At 44.1% G+C, this 26,539-nt stretch overlaps 3 protein-coding genes across 3 annotated transcripts in view; 1 reads left to right on the top strand and 2 right to left on the bottom strand.

The window, feature by feature from the left end:
- LOC310854085 (FERM, ARHGEF and pleckstrin domain-containing protein 1-like) overlaps positions 1–26,539 on the top strand; it is a 159,470-nt gene that overhangs the window by 93,200 nt on the left and 39,731 nt on the right.
- On the bottom strand, positions 207–780 carry LOC310854090 (gamma-glutamylaminecyclotransferase B-like). Its single transcript, XM_083758586.1, has one exon. The coding sequence runs from the start codon at positions 734–736 to the stop codon at positions 263–265; it is 474 nt and encodes a 157-aa protein (XP_083614712.1). The 5' UTR covers positions 737–780; the 3' UTR covers positions 207–262.
- LOC310854089 (gamma-glutamylaminecyclotransferase-like) lies at positions 2,836–5,070 on the bottom strand. Its single transcript, XM_083758585.1, has 2 exons — positions 4,948–5,070; positions 2,836–4,070 (listed from the first exon to the last, which is right to left on the bottom strand). The coding sequence occupies exons 1-2, from the start codon at positions 4,966–4,968 to the stop codon at positions 3,576–3,578; spliced, it is 516 nt and encodes a 171-aa protein (XP_083614711.1). The 5' UTR covers positions 4,969–5,070; the 3' UTR covers positions 2,836–3,575.

Raw genomic sequence — 26,539 nt, 5'->3', positions numbered from 1 at the left:
TATTGTACTGAGGGACCTTTCTAGACACTGGTCTGGCTGCTTACATGAACCACCAGAGTTTTTTAAGCAGGTGCGGTTATACTGATTATAAACTATGCATTTGTATTGCCTTCATGCAGTCTTCCCTGCTATATTATATTATTTGAGATGTTATCCGCTCTAAATTGGGGTGTAAATCTTAATCTGGTGCTAAACTTTAACAGCTTTGTCTCGATAGAATATATACTATTCCTTGGTTTCTAGCTATAGAGTATGTTTGATATCATGAAATGACTTGTGTGTGGTCCATATACTTCAAGCCGTGATCCCCATAGGAGTCATAATTGTCATAGTTGGGCAGTGTGGGCCAGTCGGGCTGGTACGTCTTTGTGCTGTATATAAATGCATCCACTACGCTCCCCACCGACGGGCTCTCCTCTCCATCGTTCCCTCCGACCCATTCCACCACCTCCAGCTTCACTGTGGTCCGTTGGTACATGGCGGGAACGCCCTCGAAAGCGTCCAGGAACTCCAGCATCCGGTCGTCGACGCCGTAGATCTCGCCCAGGACGCGTTGGCCCTCTCCTGGGATGTTGAGGAGGAAAGGGATGTTGTGTTCGCCGGCGATCACCAGCGGATACTTCTCCACGGTGCGTGCAGAGGCGAGGAACTGCGTCTTGCCTTTGGCCGTGTCAAACATGCGATGGTAGTTGGGCTGGCCCTTCTTCAGGGTCCCGTACACGAACACATGTGTCATATTTGGCACAGGGTGCTAAAAGCTCCTGGGGAAAAGACAGTCGATAATCAGACGTGATGTCCAGCATTTGTTACAGTATGTCTTCTAAAGCCCTAACCACACCAAAGGGTCGTCCCACCCCACGTTGTCCCAAGTGATTAAACCACACCGCTTTGGACCCAAGGAGCTGCATGGTGACCCTTCGGTGTGGTCAGGGCTTACGTCTCTGATGTATGATGACGTTCTCATCACCATTCATCATCATCATCATCATGATGAAAGGCACCACTCACTTCACACAAGTGTGATTTTGAAAAGAAAATAATATATATTATATTTCAAAGATTTAAAAAAATGTTTAAGAAGTAGTTTAAAATAGCAGATCTACAAGTTTGCTCGCTCACACACACACACACACACACACACACACACACTATCTCACCTTATTAAAACAAGGCAACTAACAAAGTGTCTATCTCTTATCTTCTGCAGATGACCGTTGGACCGTTTCTTAGGCTAAGAGTTCAATGATTAAATCTAATGGAACTGGGATGACGTTTGTCCTAGGTGTCAATCATAGGAGCAGATCATTAAATCAATCTGTCCTACGTGTCATAGATCATTCATTTTAAATCGATCTGATTTAGGTATGATGACAAAGAGAAACCTTTACAATGGTCAATCTTGTTAATACTTAAATGCTTAAATCAAACATGCATTGCATTTGCATATTGGTCGCAGCTGTGTTTGCCTTGTTATGTATGAGACAGTGGAAAGGTTGAGTCTCATGATCAATTCAACCTAAGCAGTTGTTGCTAAGTTTTAAAATGCTAACTTCATACAAGACAATTAAGTTTAGTTTAGTCAAGGTTGTACTTTATAGAATAAAGAGAAAGAGCTAACACATGTGCATGTTTTGAGGGGCGAGGTGACCTGTTACCCATGTGAATAGTTCCCTAAATGTATAGCAAAGTTAGGTCAACTTTTTGTGAAGTGAAACTTTGTAATTATGCTACAGCATGTGTGATTGTGCCACTGTAACAACACAACAATAACACTAAAGTTAAACTTTTATACCAACACAAGAACACATGCTTCTTCTGAAGCATACAATGGCCCATGCCCTCTTGTACAACTATACTATATGTATGATGTGTGATATGTGTACAACTTAACATTTCCCTATTAACGTCAGTATTCTAAACAGATTACAAACCAACTTTAAAGTAAGAAGGTGCAGTAAAAATAAAACACAACTAATGACCAAAGACGTCTGTTATTCATGATGACATTCTTACCGTTATAGTGAAGCGAGGAAAAGGCTCTCCTTGAATGTACTAGAAATCTTTCAGGAGTTATCGTGACAATCCTGATGAAGGTCCTATAGCTTAGTAGCTTCTATAGTGCGACAGCGCCATCGTGTGTTCGCACCTCCATGGTCAGCATATTTTATTTTCAGCAGCACATACATGCCTAGTGACTGTTAGAACCATCTTCAGCCCTCGGATTTTATAATTTTAAGGGCAAGGCCACTTGACCTTTTGTGTTGATAACAGTTTCACTTTAGGATACAATGCCCATCAAATATGATCTTACGTCACGCCATGGAAATAATTAATTGAACTTTAATAAGGGTTAATTAAATAGTTATTCATTTCACAATGCATTTATTTACAAATTCCCACGATTTTGCAACCCAGTGCCAATTATCTAATGTAATCCTGGGCGCTACACTTCCTCTGCCAACCTGGGGGGGGGGGCAGCGGACAGATCTCATGCCTCCTCCTATGCATGAGGAGTCCAAGCTGCTTCTTTTCACCTGACAGGGGGGGAGTTTCCCCGGCCGGACGTAGCGAGTGGAAGGAACACGTTATTCCGACCTGTTCCTTTCCCCTCCATCAGGCGCCCCGGCTGGCCAGGGGGAGGTAGTTTAGAGACCAGGATTACGTTTTTTGTGAGGGTACCTACCCTAGGGGACACGGGGAGAACATGCAGACTCCACACAGAAAGGCCCTTTTTTTTATAAACTAATGTTAAACATTAGTTTAAAAAAAAGGGGGAAGCGCTGGGGGAAACGCTGCACAATTTGCATAGATTGCCTTTATCAAATATGTTCCAGTTGCTACATACTGACTTTGGTGATCATTTATTATCTCATTACAGGAATTATATTCATGGCCACTTCACATAAAAATGCAAGGATAAAAGAACATTTATGTTTTACTTTACCAGAGGTAAACAGGTGTCATTAGTTAATCTTGTAATTAATCTAGAAATTATATTCACAAGTTATATTTTTTTTACTTCTAAGTAATCTGGTAATTCTAAGACTTTCTTTTATGCCAACTGCTATCAGACTATTCAATGCAAATGCATAAGAACTGCCTCCCAAATGGCATATGGTCCTTGGTGGTCCTGGTCTTGTGTGATTATGTCCATTTGTGTCTGTTTTGTGTTCTTCTGTCTGTCCAGTAGTTTTTAGCTTTTATGCACTTTATGCTGTTGTAACGCTTCAATTTCCCCTCTGGGATTAATAAAGTATATCTCATCTCATAACCAAATAAACCATATATACTTTGTTGACCGTGGTCCCCCAGGGGTCTACACATGGTCCTCTCCTTTTTTCTCTCTATGCTAAATCTCTTAGATGAAAATACCTGATCTACAACCTCACAATGTGTTGCACGACTCGCACTGACACATTTTGTGAGCTTTGTAGATCGGCTATTTTCACTGAATGTTCGCCTGTCCCGAATGCCCAGAACATAGATGGTTAATTCATTAAAAACTTCTTTAACAAAATAGATAAATGCTAAATGCTTCTAGGTGCTACTGCTGGTATCTAGTGAGCTACAGTGCATCAGTCTCTGGCCTCTCTGGTAACATAATCCAAGCCGTGATCCCCATAGGAGTCATAGTTGTCATAGTTGGGCAGTGTGGGCCAGTCGGGCTGGTACGTCTTTGTGCTGTATATAAATGCATCCACTACGCTCCCCACCGACGGGCTCTCCTCTCCATCGTTCCCTCCGACCCATTCCACCACCTCCAGCTTCACTGTGGTCCGTTGGTACATGGCGGGAACGCTCTCGAAAGCGTCCAGGAACTCCAGCATCCGGTCGTCGACGCCGTAGATCTCGCCCAGGATGCGTTGGCCCTCTCCTGGGATGTTGAGGAGGAAAGGGATGTTGTGTTCGCCGGCGATCACCAGCGGATACTTCTCCACAGTGCGTGCAGAGGCGAGGAACTGCGTCTTGCCTTTGGCTGTGTCAAACATGCGATGGTAGTTGGGCTGGCCCTTCTTCAGGGTCCCGTACACGAACACATGTGTCATCTGGGTGCAAGATGTTAAACACGCCTGGAAAACAAGACAGTCAATCAATAATCAGGCTTGGTGTCACCTCTGACCTCAAGCATGCTCTGAGAAGGTCCCACAACGTTGATTTGGGTATGCCAAAGAGCTAGCACTGACAATAGTGAACAGTATTGTCAATACTTTCATTGATTGATTGATTGAAGCATTTATTAACAGTTTTCAGAATTACAGTACATTTCAAGCACAACTCAATACAAAAACTTAGAACTGTGAGAGGACAATCAAACACACCACTGCATTTTATCTGAAATGGTGTTTAAGTACTATTATATGGAAAAGATCTACATAGTCTCTGATATCCCTTTTTTGCTTCCTATATGATGAATTCCTGTTCTGTTCTTTAGCTACATAGAAATGTCTATTTGTATGTCTCTAAATGTTTGTATGTCTCTAAATGTTTTGATGAATTGAACAATGTGGACCCTGTTGTAAACAAGTGTAATGCTTAATTGGGTCGTCCACTCACAGTTAACAGTCTTTGTATTGAGTTTGTGCTTAAAATGTACTGTAAATTCTACAAACTGTTAATAAATATTTCAATCAATCAATCAATGCTCATGAGCAAATAAAGATAGTTGTCCTTTTCACTTGTACACGCAGTATAATTGATTGATTGAAATATGTATTAACAGTTTGCAGAATTACAGTACATTCCAAGCACAACTCAATACAAAGACTGTGAGTGGACGACCCAAGTAAGCATTACACTTGTTTACAAGAGGGTCCACCATGTTCAATTCATCAAAAACATTTAGACTAGAGACGTACAAATAGACACTTCTATACCGGTAGTCAAAAACAGAAACATAAGATACATAATCACGGTTGAGAGTGAATTCAATTCCAACAAAATACTAACCTTGACTATTGTATTGTTCATGGACTTTTGGTCAGGACCATGTACAAGATAAAGTGTGATTTATAAATCTCTCCGCCGTTACTTTTATTATTATCAGCTCTCTGTGATGTTTACTTCCTGGTGTGACGCAAGAAAGTGTGACGTTTGAGATGCCGGCAGTATGAAGAATGTGATTGGCCAACTCACTGTGAGCGTGCCGTCACTCGAAAGAAAGAAAGAAAGAAAGAAAGAAAGAAAGAAAGAAAGAAAGAAAGAAAGAAAGAAAGAAAGAAAGAAAGAAAGAAAGAAAGAGATTGCACACTGCAGCATGAATCATTCTAGTTATTCACTCTGACATACCCAGTAGGCCTAGCTATGCATAATTAATCATTGGGAAATTGGAATAGCATAGGATCCACCTGAAAAGAAAATCAAAGTATAGTTGTTTATGTGGTGAGGTTGCATAACAAAGCAATATTTATTTTATTTTATTTATTTATTTGACAGACACACACACACACACACACACACACACACACACGCACACGCACACGCACACACATGCGCGCACACACACACACACACACACACACACACACACACACACACACGCACGCACGCACGCACGCACGCACGCACACACACACACACACACACACACACACACACACACACACACACACACACACGAGAGATCCGGCTCGTATTGTGTATTTGTGCCGTGACGTCAGCCACTTCCGTGTTCTAAGAAAGTTCCACGTCATATATTTTCTTTGTTGTGGACACTTTACAGTTACATTAATAATTATACTCGAGTTGGAAGCATTAAGACCCATTTAACCCTCAATGGCTTCCCTTCTGACACATTATTATTGTAAATAATAATTAAAAAAAAGATTCACGCAATTCATATGTAGCTACGGGACCCGGATGTAACGTAGAAGGACTACAATATGACTACAAGAACTTCCCGGTTAAATCTCGCGGGCGTGGCCTCACACCGGAAGGAAGTGACGGCACCCTCAAATACGGAAGAGACGCGTGGAGGAGAGTTTGGTCAGTGTTTGTTTGGAAGTGCCACGTCACCACCATCGGGTCCATCGGAGCAGGTATGTTATTTAATACTTAACGCTGTTGTTGTTTTTGTGTTCAAACGTCTATCACTTATGAAGTTACTTGTTATGATGTTTATAGTGTGACGTACCCAAATGTGTAGTCACATTTTTGTTTTATTATATATGTGGTTTGGTATTTTGAACAGCTTTATTGTGTCTTGGGAATGAGCAGGGAGTCTGTTGTATGAATGGACCTATTCCACATTCCGCCACCAGGTGGCAAAGGTGTTCTTGTGAGACAAGTTAGGTAGGTGGTCTGGTGACGTGTTTTTCTTCAGATGAACAAGGAAGAGAAAACGAACGACACTGAAACTGACTCTGTCTCCCGTTTTTCCCTGTTTACTCAGGTAAATATAGTATCAGGACATAAAACATGTTTACTATAAGCTTTACTATATACTTTAGTTTACTATATACTATAATTGAGACATGTTTATTTTCGGTTTTATATATTTAATAAACCTCAGTCCAGTATGCCTTGACATGTGTCTTGTAGCCTAGTATGTAGCATTGTAGCATGTCAGTACAGTGTTAACCTGTTTTAAGAACAGAAGCAATTTAATTTGGGTATGAATGTGATTTCATGATACAGATAATTCATGGTTATATAAATAAGTGCATGGAGACATGACAGTTAAAAAAGAATTAATTCTAAGCAACATATTGGTAAAAGCCAAACAGTATATTACAGTATTTTGATGCTGAGAAAAGTAAACATATGGGAATATGAATGGAAAATATGTATTGGTGATGTTGATGAATATGTATAAGAAAAGATGGGTTTATTGCTATTGTGTGAAAATGTGAATGTTCATACAGTAATTGAAACTCATTGTTAAAGAAAGAAAAGCAAATGGTAATTGAACCTGCATAATTGTTAATAAATCAGATGAACAAGGAAGAGAAAACGAACGACACTGAAACTGACTCTGTCTCCCGTTTTTCCCTGTTTACTCAGGTTAACCTGACAGATCAGTACATATCTATATAATACTGCCTGCTTGTCTCAGCCACCTGGGACCTGCAACAGATATTTGGGGGCTCGTCCGGGATTGGCAACGCCATTGATGTTTTGACGGTTGCTGATCCAGTGATATTGTGAACCCGGAGGCCAGAGTGAAGTCCTGCACGTTACTGAAGTGAGGTGGCGTGTCTGCGGTGCGGCTACAGAGCAGAGGTGGTGTGTCTACAGTGCGGCTACAGTGAAGAGGTGGCGTGACTGCAGTACAACCACAGTGCAAAGGTGGCGTGATTGCAGTGCGACTACAGTACAGAGCTGACGTGCGACCTACAGGGCCGAAGAGACTGCATTGTGACTACAGAAACTGCAGCGCTACTACAGAGACTGCATTGTGACTACAGAGACGGCCGTGCAACTACAGAGACTCAGTGCTACTACAGAGACTCAGTGCGAGCGACTACAGAGGCGAAGTGACGTGCCGCAGTGCGACGACAGCAGCAAGGTGTCATCACTGCAGTTAAAGCCATGTCTATCGTACGCAAAGAAGTCTTATTCAGCATCAAAAAGAAACTGTACAATCTCTCAGGCACCGAGGCCTATGAGGTTGCGAAGTCCATAGGAACTGATCATGACCAGCTGGAGCCAACAGATGAAGAAAGCTGCATCGACCATATCCTTACATTTATGCATTCTGATGATCTGCTTAAGTCTGAAGATGAGGGTGTTGGTCATTTGATGCATTTGAATGATTTAATATCAAAGGTTATGGAATATCGTGCTCGTTTTGAATGTCCTGTTGTCATTTCAGATAATGTAGCTGATTCAAATACACCACCCACACACTCAGGTGACCCTACACGAACACACACTAACCCAACCACTCACACCCACAAAACTACACCAACTGGGGAGATTGAGAAGTTACAAGCCATGTATGAAGAAATAGGCAGGAAATTACAGGAATGTACTGTGACTCCCACCACATCTTCTGGCCTGACGACCACAACTGACCCACACATGAACAGCCCAGATGCAAATGACCCAGTAATGACTCCAACCTCAGCGCAAGGTGGCAGCCAGCCACATAACCATAATGGCATCAACCCCACACCACACCAAGCATCAGACAGATTGATCTCCCTACAAGATCTCGCTTATCTCCAGCGAAAAGAGTTCAGGATACATGGGGGCCAAGTAAGTGACACTACATCTGACCTCAGCTACAACAGCTTAGGCAAACAAATAGATGAAGGTCTCAGAGAGAAACACACTGAGGGTGAGGTCATTAGAGGGGTGCTCCGTGCAATCAAACCTGGCAACTTCAGAGATATGTTGACAAACAAAGACGACCTGACTGTCACAGAACTCAAAAGCTTCCTCCAGTCACATCTAGGTGAAAAAGGAGGCACAGAGCTCTTTCAAGACTTGATGTGTGCCAAGCAACATGAGAACGAGACACCACAGCAATTCTTGTATAGGATGATTGGCCTAAAACAAAGAATTATGTTCACTGCTAAACAGACGAACTCAGTAGTCAAGTATGATGCCTCCACAATCCAGTGCATATTCTTGAACACTATATGTCAAGGCATAGGAGAGAAGTTTGAAGATGTCAGGCGTGAGCTCAAGCCTCTCCTTGCTGACCCAACAGTATCTGATGACGCTCTACTGCGACAGGTGATAAAGACCACAACAGAGGAAAGTGAGAGGAAGCGCAGACATGGCCGCAGCAGCACTGCCCGTAAGGTAACCCAGGCCCATAGCACACAGGCTGAACCTGAGGAGAAAGTGAAGAGTGAGGCAAATGTTAGCACAGTCACTAAAGATGAGACAATACAGAGACTGAGTTCCCAGGTTGAAGCATTGAGCCAGGCAGTGGAGACCTTGAAACAGCTAGTTCAAGCACCAGCTCAGCGCAGTGTACCAAATCCTTACAGTAACCCTGACCAGCCCAGATCGGAGAGAAGGACCCAGAGACCTTATGGCTGCCAGCAATGTGTCGCACAGTCCAATCCAAATTGCAACCACTGCTTTGTATGTGGAGAAGAAGGCCATCGTGCGGTTGGGTGTTTAAAGAAACAGAAGCCGTCGGGAAACGGGACCCGGTCAAGGTAGAGGGACAAACTTTGATCGGTCCCGAGTACATGTCCCAACCCCAAACAAGCCCAAAACCAAAGCCAGCTAAGGTCAGTGATGCACACACAATACAAACTGACAATACAACACAGCCATGCAAGTTAATTGCCCCACTCATTGGCCGCAAATCCCTTCTGAAGTGTAGGATGGGTGGCCATGCTGTCACTGTCCTGCTGGACACAGGAGCCAATGTAAGCCTAATTGACCGCACATGGAAGAACAAGTACCTGCCTGGCCAAGATATTCGACCTCTCTGTGAGCTAATGGACAGGGAGCTGAATGTGACTGCCGTCACAGGTGATAAAGTGCCCTACGACGGATGGATTGAGGTGGTGGTAAACCTGCAAGGAAATGATGACCCAGATTTATCCATCCGTGTTCCCTTCCTAGTGAGTCACCTGAAACTAGACAGACCGTTAGTTGGTTTTAATGTAATCCAAGAACTCATTAAAAGCAATGAAGGCCGACCCAAGCTCATGTCCATTCTGTCCAATCTCCTCGCTGGTGCCATGGAAATTGATGATGCTCGTGCGGAGGCCATAGTGACTTATATTCAGACTCAGAGCTCCCCAGAAGAGGAGTATGCTGCCGTAAAAGTGGGTTTCAAAGTGGTCACAATTTATTCAGGTCAGGTAGTTCACATTAAGTGCAGGGTACCAGCCAATGTTAACCTCTCAGAGACATTTTTGTTGTTTGAACCCAACCTCGACAGTGCACAGCTGGAGACATTGAGCATTGGAGCAGGCTTAATGGAGATTCACCAGACAGACAGATCTTTCATTAAAGTGCCAGTGTCAAACCACTCCAGCCATGATGTGACGCTGCCCAGTTTCACAATTCTAGGCAGCATTGAGCCCATTGACAAAGTCATAGAGACAGACAGTCCTTGCAGTGACCCTAAGAGTATTCATGTAAACACTGTTGACTCCTCGCCTCTCCCCAGTTCTAATCAGGTCTCACCCACTGCAGACCTGTGGCACCCCCCAGTGGATGTCAGTCATCTGACAGATGAGCAACAAGAGGAGGTGAAACAAATGTTGATGGAGGAATCAGGAGCTTTTGCACGTGATGATGGTGACATTGGTGACATCCCAAGCCTCCACATGACCATCAGCCTGAAAGATGACATTCCAGTCCAAAAAACATATGCATCCATTCCCAAGCCACTCTATCAAGAGGTCAAACAGTACATCCAAGAGCTGCTTGCAAAAGGCTGGATTGTCAAGTCAAAGTCACCCTTTTCAGCACCTGTAGTCTGTGTCAGAAAACGTGATGGATCTCTAAGACTGTGTATTGATTACAGGCAGTTGAACCAGAAAACAGTTGCAGATCGCCATCCACTGCCTCGCATCCAGGATCTCTTGGACACCCTGGGTGGTCACAGCTGGTTCACCATACTTGACCAAGGTAAAGCCTATCATCAGGGCTACATAGCTGAAGGGTCCCGCCACATGACAGCCTTCATATCGCCTTGGGGTCTACATGAGTGGGTGAGGATACCGTTTGGTCTCACCAATGCACCTGCTGCTTTCCAGCGCAGCATGGAGGAGATGCTTGTCACTCTGCGTGACGACTGCTGCATTCCATATCTTGATGACATCCTATGCTACTCGAAGTCCTTCGCTGATCATGTTGATGCAGTACGTCGAGTCCTGAGAGCCCTGCAGCGTCGTGGTGTCAAGCTGCGTCCCACAAAATGTGAGCTGTTCAAGCCAGAGGTCAGGTATGTCGGCAGGTTGGTGTCGGCTAATGGTGTGAGAATCGACCCAAAAGACATCGAGGCTGTAAAGTCACTGAGGGAGAAGACACCCACTACTGTGGGGGACGTCCGTAAGCTGTTAGGTTTTCTGAGTTACTACCGGATGTATATCCAAGATTTCTCCCGTATCGCTAAGCCAATATATGGGCTGCTGCAAGTGAAAGGAAATCCTGATGCAACACAGAGGAAGACAAAGAAAGGTAAAGGAGCTCAGATGCACTCAAAGACCCCCATACAGTGGACCGCCTGTCACCAGACTATCCTCGAGCAGCTCATTGACATCCTGTCACACCCGCCTGTGCTTGCATACCCTGACTTTGAATTGCCTTTTGTCCTTCACACCGATGCCTGTCAGCTGGGACTCGGTGCAGTCTTGTACCAACGACAGAGTGGAAAGTTGAAGGTCATCGCCTATGGCTCGAGAACATTGACCCCCGCTGAAAAGAACTACAACCTTCACTCTGGAAAGCTGGAGTTCTTGGCCTTAAAGTGGTCTGTATGTGAAAAATTCAGGGATTACTTGTTTTATGCCCCGTCCTTTACAGTGTATACAGACAATAATCCACTGACATACGTGATGAGTACTGCAAAGCTGAACGCCACGGGCTTCAGATGGGTCGGAGAGCTTGCTGACTTCAGATTCAACCTGAAGTACAGGCCAGGAAAAGCCAACGTGGATGCTGACACACTCTCCCGTCTCCCACTAGACATAAACAGCTATGTTGAAGAGTGTACTGAGGAGCTCAACAGAGATGCCATCCATGCTACTTGGGAAGGAAGTGAGGCTGCGAAAAGGCGTGACATTGCCTATGTTGCTTCTCTCAACCTGGCACAAAGTTCAGAGTCACAAGTTAAGTCCCCGTTACCCACCATCAGCCAAAGTGAACTGATCAGAGCTCAGAGGCAGGATGCAGCCATCAGTGAGATAATCAAGCTCAAAAAGTCAAGGACAGCACTGACAAATGAGGACAGAAAGAAAGCAGGTGGCCCTGTGAAAAGACTCATGCATGAGTGGAGTAAGCTGTTTATGGAGTGTGACCTGTTGTACAGGAGAGCTGGAGGGCGACAGCAGCTCGTCCTACCTGCTGAATATCGGCCCCTCGTACTGAAGTATCTCCATAATGACATGGCTCACCTAGGATCAGAGAGAGTCATTGGGCTGGCAAGAGATCGTTTCTATTGGCCTTTCATGAAAAAGGACATTGAGGCCTATGTCACAAAGCAGTGCCCCTGTATCAAGCAAAAGAAACCTGTGGTCCATGATAGAGCACCGATGGGCAGCATCACAACCACTGCACCACTTGAGCTAGTGTCTATTGATTACATGCACTTGGAGAAGAGCAAGGGTGGGTACGAATACATCTTAGTAGTCATAGACCACTTCACCAGATTTGCCCAAGTGTATGCAACACGAAACAAGTCAGGCAGAACAGCTGCAGAGAGAATATTTGGTGACTTCTTCACTCGGTTCGGATTTTGTTCCCGTCTACACCATGACCAGGGTAAAGAATTTGAGAACAACCTGTTTAAAACCCTGCAACAGCTGTCTGGGGTGAGTCACTCCAGAACGACCCCGTATCATCCCCAGGGAAACCCTGCAGAGAGATTCAATCGGACGTTGCTTCAGATGCTGAGGACACTGCAAGAAGAGGAAAAGAGCAACTGGAAGGATCATTTACCACAGGTGGTGCACGCATATAACTGCACTAGACACGAGGCCACAGGTTTCTCACCCCACTACCTGATGTTTGGGCGCCACCCCCGCCTTCCCGTAGATCTGCTATTTGGTCTGTCCACTGAAGAGGAGGGTGAAACACCACAAGGGTATGCTGACAAATGGGCTGTGAGAATGAAAGAGGCCTACCGAATTGCATCTGAGAACAGCCAACAGTCCAGTGCACGAGGCAAGAAGCGATATGATCGTCATGTGAAGGGAGTTGTGCTACAGCCCGGTGACAGAGTCTTAGTCCGCAACATGAGTGAGAGAGGAGGTCCGGGAAAGCTCAGGTCCTACTGGGAACAAAGAGTAAACATTGTGAAGGAACAAATAAATGACAGCCCTGTTTACAAAGTGTCTCCAGAGACAGGTGGTGGGAAAGTCCGAACTCTCCACAGGAATCTCCTTCACCTTGTGAATGACTTGCCTGTGAGTGTTGCTGAACCGTCGAGGAGCCAAGCACTGACTAAGGAGAGACAAAGGAATGGGAGTCGGGTAGAGACGGATGCACAGAGAGAGGCATTACAAAGCAGTGCTTCGTCTGACTCGGACGATGATGTCCCCAGGGCCCAGTACTGGCTTAGAGTAAGGCCGGATGTTACAACCACACATGTGCCTCAAAGGAACCCTGTGACTTCTCCATCCTTACAGAAACAAGCAAGGTTGACTACACCAGCAGTAGAGCACAGACAGCATTCCAGGTTCACAGAGGAGGAACATGAACTGATGGAGCAAGAACAGATTGAAGATGATGAACAAAGTGAACATGACTTTGAACAGACAGCAGACTATGATGGACAGGATGTAGCACATGAACATGAACCTGACCAAGCCAGGTATGACATTAACCATGACAGTCCTGTATCCCCTCAGTGTGATTCAGTCAGGAGACCAGTGCGAGACAGGAGACCACCCAGGACGCTGACATATGAGTCTCTCGGTCAGCCATCCTACCAGCCAATGGGGTCAGTCAACAATATTGGACTTGGTGGACCACTAACATTGCCAGCATGGGGAATACAGTCAGGCCCAACACCATACTTCCCACCATATCACACACACTACCCAACACTGCCATACACTGTCATGATGCCATACACTGTTCCTTCCTTTGCATACTGACTTACACACAGACATGTACGTACAGGTTTGATTTGAAAAGAAAGTGTTTGAAATGCCAGGAGCCATCTTTTATTTTGTCAGGGAGCGTGTGACGTACCCAAATGTGTAGTCACATTTTTGTTTTATTATATATGTGGTTTGGTATTTTGAACAGCTTTATTGTGTCTTGGGAATGAGCAGGGAGTCTGTTGTATGAATGGACCTATTCCACATTCCGCCACCAGGTGGCAAAGGTGTTCTTGTGAGACAAGTTAGGTAGGTGGTCTGGTGACGTGTTTTTCTTCAGATGAACAAGGAAGAGAAAACGAACGACACTGAAACTGACTCTGTCTCCCGTTTTTCCCTGTTTACTCAGGTAAATATAGTATCAGGACATAAAACATGTTTACTATAAGCTTTACTATATACTTTAGTTTACTATATACTATAATTGAGACATGTTTATTTTCGGTTTTATATATTTAATAAACCTCAGTCCAGTATGCCTTGACATGTGTCTTGTAGCCTAGTATGTAGCATTGTAGCATGTCAGTACAGTGTTAACCTGTTTTAAGAACAGAAGCAATTTAATTTGGGTATGAATGTGATTTCATGATACAGATAATTCATGGTTATATAAATAAGTGCATGGAGACATGACAGTTAAAAAAGAATTAATTCTAAGCAACATATTGGTAAAAGCCAAACAGTATATTACAGTATTTTGATGCTGAGAAAAGTAAACATATGGGAATATGAATGGAAAATATGTATTGGTGATGTTGATGAATATGTATAAGAAAAGATGGGTTTATTGCTATTGTGTGAAAATGTGAATGTTCATACAGTAATTGAAACTCATTGTTAAAGAAAGAAAAGCAAATGGTAATTGAACCTGCATAATTGTTAATAAATCAGATGAACAAGGAAGAGAAAACGAACGACACTGAAACTGACTCTGTCTCCCGTTTTTCCCTGTTTACTCAGGTTAACCTGACAGATCAGTACATATCTATATAATACTGCCTGCTTGTCTCAGCCACCTGGGACCTGCAACAATAGCAACAAGCCCAGACTAGGTTACTGCAGCCTTACTGTGCAGCCACAGCCACTCAGCCCAGACCAGCAGGAGCAAGCCAGGCTCCAACCCTTGCAGCGCAGCCTTAGGCCGGATAGTCCCCCTGCCTGCACTTTGTTGCCTTCCTGGCCTGTCTGCCTGCCTAGGCGCCTCGGTCTTCCTGTCTGTCTGCCCTGGCCTGCCGGTCTGAAACTGGTTTAGACTAACTGCGTGCTTGCCAGCTGCGCTGGCTTGCTGAGCTCGTATTCTGAGCTGGCTGGCTTGCCAGCAAGGCTGGTTCTGTTGCTGCAAGGCAGGGCGGGGCAGTCCGGGCCAGGCAGACAGAGAGCCAGGCCTCGAGAGAGGCCTGGCTGAGTTGACTGAGCAAGGCTGGTATGGCTATAATGGTTGACTGCAAGGGCTGATGTCATGTGCACTGGCTTGGCAGCCTGACTTTCTACACTGGCTGACTGGCGAAGCTGGCTGGCTGCGTTGGCTGACTGGGCGGGCTTGCTGGCTAGCTGGCTTGCTGGGCTCCCTGAGGGAAGCTTTGGGATGGATCTCTAGGGGCATCGGCTTGTGTTGAGCCTTCAAACAGCGTCTACCTTGATCTTCGTCCTAAGAAAGAAAGACAGAAAAAGAAAGACACACACAAACTCAACTATGCAGCTTCCACATGAGGAAGGCAGGCAGGAAGGCACGCAGGCAGGCACAAGCTGTCTGCGTGCTTGCTTCGCCCTCCAGTTGCTGCTCCAGTTATTTGTTTTTCCTCAAACCCATCCTCAATGTGTTGGGTGAGGTTGAGCTCTGTCCAGCACAGGAGCGGCCGGGACGGAAACCAGCTTGGTCTTTAGTCAGCTTGGTGTCTATGAGTGGCATGAGGCGTTGGAGTAGCAGCCTCTCTTGTAGGTGATGCAGAGGAGGGAAATGGGTCGGTAGCTCTTTGGGGATGATGGGTCTTTGCCAGGTTTGGGGATTGCAACAACTTTGGCCGTTCTCCAGACAGAAGGGATGGTTTTCTGTGCCATGCATGTATTCAGCATCCCCACGAGCCAGGTCTTTGCGTTAGGTCCCAGGTGCTGTATAATTTCTGCCAGTATGTCATCAATCTGCAGCTGCTTTTCCGGGTTTTAACTTTCCCATTGCAGTTTCGAATTCTTCTAGGTCGAAGGGTTTGGTTTGAGGGCTGGCTGATTGGTTGACTGGTTGGTCTGATACCACTGTGCGATGGTATTCTATGTGGGTCGGCGGTGGTGTTGGTTACGACTGTTGGCCACCAGTTGTGATGCAACAGAGTTCGCTGTGACCGTTGTGAATTATGGGTGGCTCCCTGAGGTCCTTGATCCCCATGGGGTCCAGCAGTTGTCATTGAAGCGTGCACACACATGCACACATGCACTTACACACGCACAGGCGCACATGCGTATGCACACCTGGACCTGTAAATGAACAACAACACAAAAACTAAGGCACTGGTGTCGGACTTCTGGTTTACCGGAACGGGGTTCAACTCCCTGCAGTGCCCTGCTCAATGTGTTATATTTACATGGTTCATTGGTCCATGGTCTCAGGTCATTGAGCGGCGCGCTATAGTGTGCGATTCTTCATCATTGTTGAGGATTTTTCTTTTAAAGGTGAAAATCAAGGAAAAGCTATAGTCCATGGTCACGGACCGCATACTGGTCAAGGTCATTTATACTGGTGAAGATCATTTACTAGTCTTATGAAGGTCATTTATACTGGTCAAGGTAATTTACTAGTCTCATGAATGTAATTTATACTGGTCAGTCATATACTGGTCACGGTCATTTATACTGGTGAAGGTCATTTATACTGGTCAAGGTAATTTGTACTTGTCAAGGTCATTTATACTGGTCAAGGACATTTACTAGTCTTATTGAAGGTCATTTATACTGCTCAAGGTCATTGATATTGGTCAAGGTCATTAAGTGGCATGCTATAGTCGCGATTCTTCATCATTGTTTAGGATTTGAAAAAAGGTGAAATCGCTTAAAGCGATGGTCACGGAGGGCATACTATAGTATGTTGTTTTTCACGATTTCGGAGGATTTGAAAAAAAGGTGAATGTGTGGTGCTATACAGGCCGTTCTGGAAAATTTGGGACAGAGGTTCATCGTTGGCATCCAGGGATTGTGTGTGCAAAATTTGGCATCGACCGGGTTAATGGTGCTGGAGATTAGCCGTTAACAAACTGACGGACACACACACACACACACACACTCAGAGTGCAAAACATACTCTCTCCCCATGGCTTTGGCCTGGTGCCATACCGTTATTAATTATTGCCTACAATGTCAATTGTGAAATTACTTTACCGTTGAAATGCAAAATTTACATTTCAACGAATGGACCTCGTAAAACAAAACAAAAACTAAGGCACTGGTTGTGGTACTTCTGGTTTACCGGAATGGGGTTCGACTCCCTGCAGTGCTCTGCTCAATTTGTTGTATTTACATGGTTCATTTTTATTTTCTGCTCATTGTGTTGCCTTTGCATAGATGATAACCCCCAGGTTCTTTAATGTGTTTGCACTCCCTACAGTTAGGTTACCAAGTCTATTTATTTATTATTTCTGTTCACTAGAACTAGAACCAATTACCAAAGTAAGCTTTCTAATGACACAACTCGCCTTTGTTTTGATGTGTAGCAAAAACGTTCTTTTTATTTACGCCAAAGAGTAGAGGCTGGTCTGCATTCATGCGAGCGGGGAAGTTTAGAGTAACATAGCTCTAAATGAAACGCATTAGAGCTATGGACCAGAGCTAGTAGTCATAGCACTTCATGGTATATGCATAGTTTATATAGTTTCATTATAATATAATGAAACTATATTATAGTTATATTAAACAGAGAGGACTGGAGTCAATTGGGTTATTATATTATGTTTAACACTAATTTGAAGCTGTCAAAATCTGACAGACTGCTGGCGGCCATGGCCACGCCCACCTTTTGGTAACGCCCACTTTCGGCCACGCCCACAAAAGGGACCCCCCATGTCATTTTCCAGGCAGGCTCCACTGACACACACAAATTATCAAAAGATAGTCATATAAAGAAAAAGTAACTCAGTTCAAATATTGCATAAGCTATAGTCTAATAATGCTCTAAAATGTATTGTTTAGAAGAGGATACAGTGAAGTTCAAACCCCCCCTAGAGTTTCTCTTAGAGGCAAAGGCGGTTCCACAACTTTCCAGGAATTACATTTTGGAACAAACAGTGATGTGAGAAGTGACACCATGTGACAAATGGAGCTGATAATAATTCCTCATTACAAATTTGATTTGTTTTTAGTCATATAAATAGTTGGAGGCTTAGATATATCTATGGTTGGAGCCTGGTCTCTCTTACTTCTGTAGGGAGACTGTTCCAGTGATGGGAGGACTTAGATATATCTATGGTTGGAGCCTGGTCTCTCTTACTTCTGTAGGGAGACTGTTCCAGTGATGGGAGGACTTTTATGTGTGTTACCAATAATACTACATCTGGTTGGCACTTCACATCTCAGATCCAAACAGTATCCAATGTATTTGTACTCCTCTACATTTAGGCCTATTTGAAAACATTAGTTACTATTACTTCGTAATTTATTATTATTATTATATAAAACATACATATACCCACTTCAGCCCAATATAAATTTCGTCGATTTGAAAATAGCCGATCTACAAGCTTGTAGATCTCGTAGATAGCCGATCTACAAGCTCGTAGATCTCATAGATTAGATAGCCGATCTACAAGCTCGTAGATCTCATAGATTAGATAGCCGATCTACAAGCTCGTAGATCTGCTATTTTCAAAAGATTGTTCTAGATTTGTAAACTTGAAACGGGAATATTCTGCATGACTGACTGAGTACATTTTGATACCCATACTTTAGTCTCTTTTACTATATTGCAGTACTTGTACTAACTACTAAGTAAAAACATTTGAGTACTTCGTTTTTCAACAACTGATAATTTCATCTTCAGTAAAGCCTAAGGTCAGGTCGGGTCAGGTGAGTCAGCCTCCGTTGCCATAGAGACCCCCCCCCCCCCCCCCACACACACACACACACACACACACACACACACACGCACGCACACACGCACGCACACACACACACACACACACACACACACACACACACACACACACACACACACACACACACACACACACACACACACACACACACACACACAATATCAATCATCAATCATCATCGTGGTGGGTGGATGATGATGAGGTAGGGAGGGGGGAAACGGATCACGTGACACAGCAAAGATGGCGACCACAATGTAAGATAGAGTAGAATGGAAGTGCGAGCAGCAGCACCGTGATAACAAACAGCAGATAATAGCAGCAGCACAGCAGCACGCCATGGTATAACATCGCACACTCCCGGCTGATATCTTAAGGTGTGTTGTGCTTTTTTGGGGGGGTTGTTGTTGTTGTTGAACGAGTTGTTCTCTTATGATCGGGTCGTTATTAACTGACTGCCGTTGTGTTTTCATTTTAATTGTATTTTCTTGTCTTCTTCTTGTTGTGTGTAGGATCTGAGCAGTACAAGTGCAGAAGCCACGTTTGCTGCTCTGGGATCACTGTGGCATCTGTCTGACTGACTGCACTGTCGCACCATATCATTCAACAAACCATTTAGCAGCACAGATCGGAGGCAAGATGGCTCTAAATGTGTTTGGTAAGAAGAGAACATCACACTCTGTGGAGTGGATATACTGCTTATAGTTACCAGGCAACCATGCTTACTATAGTCTAGACTTGAGTCTATAACTATATCATGTGCATTTTAATTTCTGACAGGCTGAATTTTGGGATATAATAATGTAGGACATGATGAAACCAGTTTATTTGCCGGGCTATTATAGGCATGTGTGTGTTGGGGTGACTAGATCCAAAGTGTTCATTTGAGGGACAGTATCACTTGTGTGGGGCGGGATGGGGGGCGGGGACGCGGGGGGTATCAACTTATTACTTAAAACCTTTGATTCTAACATGTAAACAAAATTAAATAAGAAGGTTGCCTCTTATATCTGGCATATTTTCATAAAAATGCTCAGATTAGGAGCCCAAATTTGGAGCTCTGGCTCATGGATTTACGACTTATTTTGGTATTGCCATTAACACCTGAATGCAGCCTGACTACTGACCACTAGTAATGTAAACCAACCAGAATCTCAACTGAGAATACAGGTTCTGTTTCAAGCTCCGTCTATGAAGAGTTTGGCCATGCCCTGCACTGCAGAGCCACTACATAGACTTCATAGACAAGCACTTATACCATGTTGTTGTTCTGTAGCTGCTGATGCCCTTTTAGGATGACCAGAATCAAATCCAATCTGTTAATTTGAGGGACAGAAGTATTTGTGTGGAACTGGGGGGGACGGAGCGGCGTTAGCAACTTATTACTCAAATGCGTTGATGTCATATTCGACCATAGGCCTAATAATGCCTATCATTTTATTATTAAACCCCTCTGATCTCACATTTGGTTTTAAATGCAAATTTTGGTCATGGGTAGTATGTCTGACTTGGTACCGTAGCCTAGGGGATATTTATCATGATATTTTAACAGACTTAATAGTAGGCTACATTTTGCAGGAAAGAGGTAATGAGAGCTTTACAACAGAAAGCCAACTAGTAGAGGACTATAGGGCATTTGAACACTATAGTCACAATGTAGGACATGGTCTCAATTTGTGGGACACCTGGAAAGTCCTGGCAATGAGGGACTGTCCCACGCAAAGGGGGACATCTGGTCACCCTAGTGTGTGTGTGTGTTTAGTAGACAACCATGTTGTGTTCACTATTTGAAATTATCCGACACACTCCTAATGCAGTCCATTTGTGGTCTCTCTCTTTGCATTAAAGAGATGATCACATCAATCCTGCCGGGAACATTTGGCAAATTGGCAATGCGCCTTTTGATTATTATTAAATGCACGTAGCTTGTCGGAGGTGACGTAAGGCTTCCTGAGCGATTTTGGCTGCACTTCAATTAATCGCACATTCAATCAGCCAGAAGCACGTGCACACACACACACACACACACACACACACACACACACACACACACACACACACACACACACACACACAGCGCTTAACAGGATAAAATATGATGTCATCGTAACTAAAAGGACACACACACGCCCCATCTCCACCCTAGCATTGTGGAGGTGTTTTGCGGCAGGTCATATGATATACGAGTGCTTGTTGATTAGTAAGGCAATCTGCAGATTGATGTAACATTTGTGTCTCATACAAAGACAAAAAGGGGAAGGATCAGGTGTCTAGATGCCGTGAGTAATGCCCTCCTGAAAGACGGAAAGAGCCAGAATCACTTTCCTGGGCAGTGTTGTTTTGTTTGGTGCTTATTTTGAAGACAGGAAACAAGGAAAGCGAGTGTTGAGTAGATAAGGCTCGTAGTGTCTCTCTCATACACACACACACACACACACACACACACACACACACACACACACACACACACACACACACACACACACACACACACACACACACACACACACACCAAGATAGGAAGTGGGTGGTTAGTTTGAGCCAAGAAGAGAATGTATTTATTTGTGAGATGCTTGCTGTAAAACCATACCACTTGCATTCTCAATACAATTAATTTGTGACCATAATCAGTTAAATGATTAGGGGGGGGGGGGGGGGGGAGGTGTAAAAAAAAAAGCTAGTCTGTATGAAAGCTTTGTTGGTTTAAAAAAAAAGCCTTAACCCATTTAGGCCTGACGTCGGAATAAGAAAAACGTTCGCTCTGAAAGAATATATATTCAAAGATTTGTGCCACATTTTCACGAATTTTCAAAAATAGCAGACCTACAAGCTCGAGCTTGTAGATCTGCTATTTTTCAATAGCTAAAGCATAACACCAACGCCAAAAGGGGTTCCCGGTTCCCGCCCAAAAAGGTAAAAAAAGAATAAAGCCTTAAGCTTCATTGTATGAATTGTGTAATCAAATACCTGCCGGCAATAAAACAATGAGCTGAGCTAAGAGGAAGAAAGATTTAACAAAAGATAAATGCAGAACAAACGTGTTTCCTTCATGTATTTTCTTCTATTCTCTGTTCACCTACATTAATTTGCAGTCGATTTCCTGCCCTATGTTTCTGAAAAAAAAAGAAAATGACACACACACACACACACGCACACGCACACACACACACACACACACACACACACGCACACGCACACGCACACGCACACGCACACGCGCACACGCACACACACACACACACACACAGTGTCTTATGGTCAGGCAAACTAGTGTCCCCTATTTGACCCTCTGGGCCTGGGGTCACTGTAGCCAAGGAAATGAGGTTCCTGTCTTCCTGATAAATTAGCCAAAGCAACCTTCATTGGTATTATATGGCAGAATTTGTAATAACCATTACAGATTTTGGCATTTAGCAGACGCTCTTAATCCAGAGCCACTTACAGTAAGCAAGAACCTAACATCCATCTAACATTACAGTATCTGTGCAATCCAACTATAAGTATACACTATAGAGTGCTATGTCTTCATAACGGGGGGACGGGGGACGTGAGCATTTTGGCTGGTTGAAGTTGGATGAAAAGTGTCGCGTTTCTGTCTGTTTTCTTTCTTTATTGTTTAGATCATGACGAGTACAGGCCTCCAGTATGGAAGTCCTACTGTAAGTATTAAAGGATTTATTTCTGGAATTTTCCAACCGTTCACAGTTGTTTACACTCCATTCATTGTTTCTGTAGTACTACTAACCGTAAACCATCTGGGTGAATTATTCATAATGCATAACAGTAATCTGTTTGTGTCAATGTGTGCATTTATACAAAATGTACTGTAAACAAAGTAAAAAAAAAACTAAAATTCTAATACTATTTTATGTGTCTCTTGCCATAGTGTATCAGCTCCAGCAGGAGGCGCCACACCCTCGCAGACTTACCTGTCTCTGTGAGGTGAGAACTGCATACATTTACATTACCCACATGTGCAAACTACATAAATAATCAGATGTTCATCTTCAAATTAGCACCACAAGAAGCCTTGTCATACACTGGCCTTCACACCAGGATGTTATACTGCGTTTAAACCCATATAGGGGCGGCGGTGGCTCAGGGGTAGAGTGCCTGGATGGTAACCGTAAGGTTGCCAGTTCGAACCCGGGCTCCCCCAGAGTTACTGTCGAAGTGTCCTTGAGCAAGACACTGAACCCCTAATTGCTCCCGATGTGCTAGTTGGTGCCTTGCATGGTTTCTGCTGCCATCGGTGTATGAATGTGTGTGTGAATGGGTTAATGTAATGCACAATCTATGTAAAGCGCCTTGGATAAAAGGCGCTATATAAATGCACCATTTACCATTTTATTTACCATCCTGCTGCATATTGTCGGAAAGTGCGCTTCGTTTGGCAGGTGTGAAGACATTCTAGTTTGCCAAAAACAAACAAACAGAGGCTTCGCTTCCAAGCGCACCTGACTTTGATTCACTGCAGGTTGACAAAGTGCCGTGTGAATGCAAACGCAGCAAATGAAAAATGAAATAATGACGCAACTTCATCCATCCCCCAATCGCACCGAGTCTACCGAAGTATACAGGTCTGAATGCGACATCAGTCGCAGCTGGTGAACTGGTGAACCGATTGGTCCTGCAGCTAGACACTTTGATAGAGGGCCAGCCATTGTTTAATTAGCCTATTCAAAGCCTATTGTTGGTTATTTTGGGAAATCGGTGTCATTGAACGGTCTAGTATTGCAATGGGGCAGCCAGACACAAATATGTATGCAAAGCCTTGTCACGATTTGGGGAAATTATGTCATACTAGAGCGGTGCCCGTTGGGCACTGCCCTACTTGGAACGATGCAAGTTGGAAATGCATGCCCCACCCAGTTATGTCTGTGTCCCTTTCATGCCTATATGGAGTTATTTGTCAAGCATGCCCAAATATGGAGTCTATATGTCAGAACGCCATTGTGATGTCAGAACAGGCCAGCTCCCTATATGGAGATCTAGGGGTGATCACTGATCAGGTGTGATCAATTGGCTAATTTGGACCCTGTCCAGAGCACGGGCTGAGGCTTTTGTGCTGGTTCTGGACAACGGTGTATCCCGCCGACTCAAGGCTGGGAACTGCTCTCCCTGTGGTGGTGTGCAACGGGAGGCATACTATGATCCGACGGAGCAATGATCCGACGGAGCAATGATCCGAGGTGCGCTGCGGGTCGGGAGAGGGTTGGGGTTAGGTTTAGGTGTCTGCCCCGGGGGAGGTTAGGGTTAGGGTGAGGGTTTGAGGTAGGTTGTCGATCGGACCAATGCTCCGTCGGACGTGTGCAACGTGTGTCAAATTTTGAAGTCGGTGGGGGCGAACGGTTCTGGAGTTACGTTGATTACAGACGTACACACAGACACTTGGTGCATTATCAGTTATAGATATGCTCAACAACAGCTGCTCTGGTAGACTAGATGCCCCTAACCTTTCTTTGGAGTACATTTACATCAGAAGAACGGGTCCAGTAAACAAAGAAAGAAGTATGATTTACCTGGAAAGGCCGGAAAGTTCCGAAAGGTTTCTGGGTGGGTTGTATTGAAAAGGAATACTGGCTGTATTAATTATCCAACATTATTGAGCACATATAGCCCTTGTGTATGTGAGCTGTGTGTGTATTTTAGCTGCGCTGCGCTGGTTTTTCTCCACAAATCCCATGTCCTCAGAGACCCAGGGAAGAAGAAGGCCGGGCTGTCCTTCATGTCTGACACAGCAAGGACGTGCCTTTCCACCTTGGTTCAAATAACATTACCGGTTCACTAATGAATACCGGTAGTTATTTGTAGTTGAGTAGTATGAGTAGTTAAAGTGTTTTCCTGTGTGAACACAGGAAAGATGGGATTGAGAAGAGCATTGGACGGCAACAAAAGTACAAAGGCTACGAACTAGTCTCGAACCTGAGGTAGAAGGAACATGATATGCAGAGACGAAAATGGACTACTATACAGTATACACATTCTTTTTAGCTTATCTCAAGTGTACATTTGTTCAAAATTTGAACTAGTCCAAAATCCTCGCAATCTCAGATGAAATGCCTGGCTGCACTGTCGTACCCCCAACCAAATCTAAGGCTGGAGGAAAAAAGCCTTGCAGTTTTTTTTTTTTTAAACCTACAGACCAGACTCAAATTGGCTTTTGTAATGCCTCTAGTTAATTTATAAAAGGATTAACATGGGCACACTTCCCAGAAATTGCCCCTGCTTTGATGGGAGCAAATGCAAATGTTGCTCTTAGTTTTACATTAGTTTAGTAGCAAATGTTGTTGCTCTTAGTTTTTATATTAGATTTTTATTGGTCACTTTGTTAGATTCCGTTTCTCCTTGAGCTTCCTACTGTAGGTAGTAGGTATTGTTTTTAACCCATTCTGACCGGGCACCCATTTTGGTGTTGGCATCATGTTATGCTTTAGCTATTTAAAAATAGCAGATCTACAAGCTCATATCGCGCCACTCGGTGGCGCGATATGAGCTTGTAGGTCTGCTATTTTTGAAAAATCGAACGACTGACATTTTTAGAATCTGATCTCGGGTCAGAATGGGTTCATCAGACCAGTGTGTGTCCGGCGGAAACCTCGTATGAATCTGATCTCAGGTCAGAATGGGTTAAAGATATTTCTCTAGTTATTATTGTCCTGTATTTATTGTTACTGGCAGATCTGTGTAACATTTATTTGCCTCTTCTCTTGGCCAGTTCAAACTCGTAAAAGAGCGAGAGGGTAGTCTCGAAGTGTCTTTTTTTTACTGGTTAAGTAAAGGTTAAATAAAAGACAGCAAAAAAGCCAAAATGTGAAACAAAATGTGAAAAACACCCCATTTGATTCCTGACTCCTTACGAATATTTCCCTGAAAGTATAACTATAATGACACGGGTATGTACAGCCATGTAGCCCAATTCATTCAGGAAATGCAATAGAAATGTTAAAGATGTTGCACTATATTTACACAGTGCTATTTTTGTGGCTGTTTTAACACAATCCCAGCCAATGACATGTGGGGCACAATGCCACCTCAACTGGCATCTACCAGTGTGCCCAATGTAAAGGACGGCGTGGTGTGCCAAGGTTGAGCCAATCCGAGTGGGAGTAAGTACACTGGGACTGTTTCTGTGTCACTGTGTGTGTGTTCTGCGACAGGCACCTCTGTTCAGACTGTGTGTCTGTGTGTGTGTGTGTGTGTGTGTGTGTGTGTGTGTGTGGCACAGCTGGACTGGATGTCCATTTGACCCACTTTAAATCGGTGATCATTAACTGGAAGACTGGCTGAAGAGGCACATAGCCGTACTTTGTCCTTATGGCACTTCTGCTGTGTTTAATGAAGGAACACTGCCGTCATCGTTTCTATATCAGGAGCCAGTCCAGCTCCTTATCCAGACATCAGTCATATCAAAACTACTCTCTCCTTATACTGGCCTACCGGGATGCACACTTAAGCCTCTCCAATTGATCCAGAATACCGCAGCTCGCTTGGACTTCAACCCGATATGGCTGCACCCCCATATCTTATCTTATCATATCTTATCTATATCATATCTTATCTTAAAGATATGGCTGCACCCCCATATCTGATCGGAGACTAAGAACCCTCCCGTGCGGCACACTCGGATCAGCCAACTCGGGGGAAGGGATATTTTATGACATGCCCAGAATCTGCCAGATGCCAGGGTTAAAGTGTTATTTGTCGGTGTCGGGTGTAAATGTG

The sequence above is a fragment of the Protomyctophum parallelum genome (genome assembly GCF_964188405.1).
Source record: "Protomyctophum parallelum genome assembly, chromosome: 23".
Lineage (NCBI taxonomy): Eukaryota > Metazoa > Chordata > Actinopteri > Myctophiformes > Myctophidae > Protomyctophum > Protomyctophum parallelum.
The sequence above is the reverse complement of the archived record's forward strand: the minus strand, read 5'-3'. Positions and strand labels throughout refer to the sequence as shown.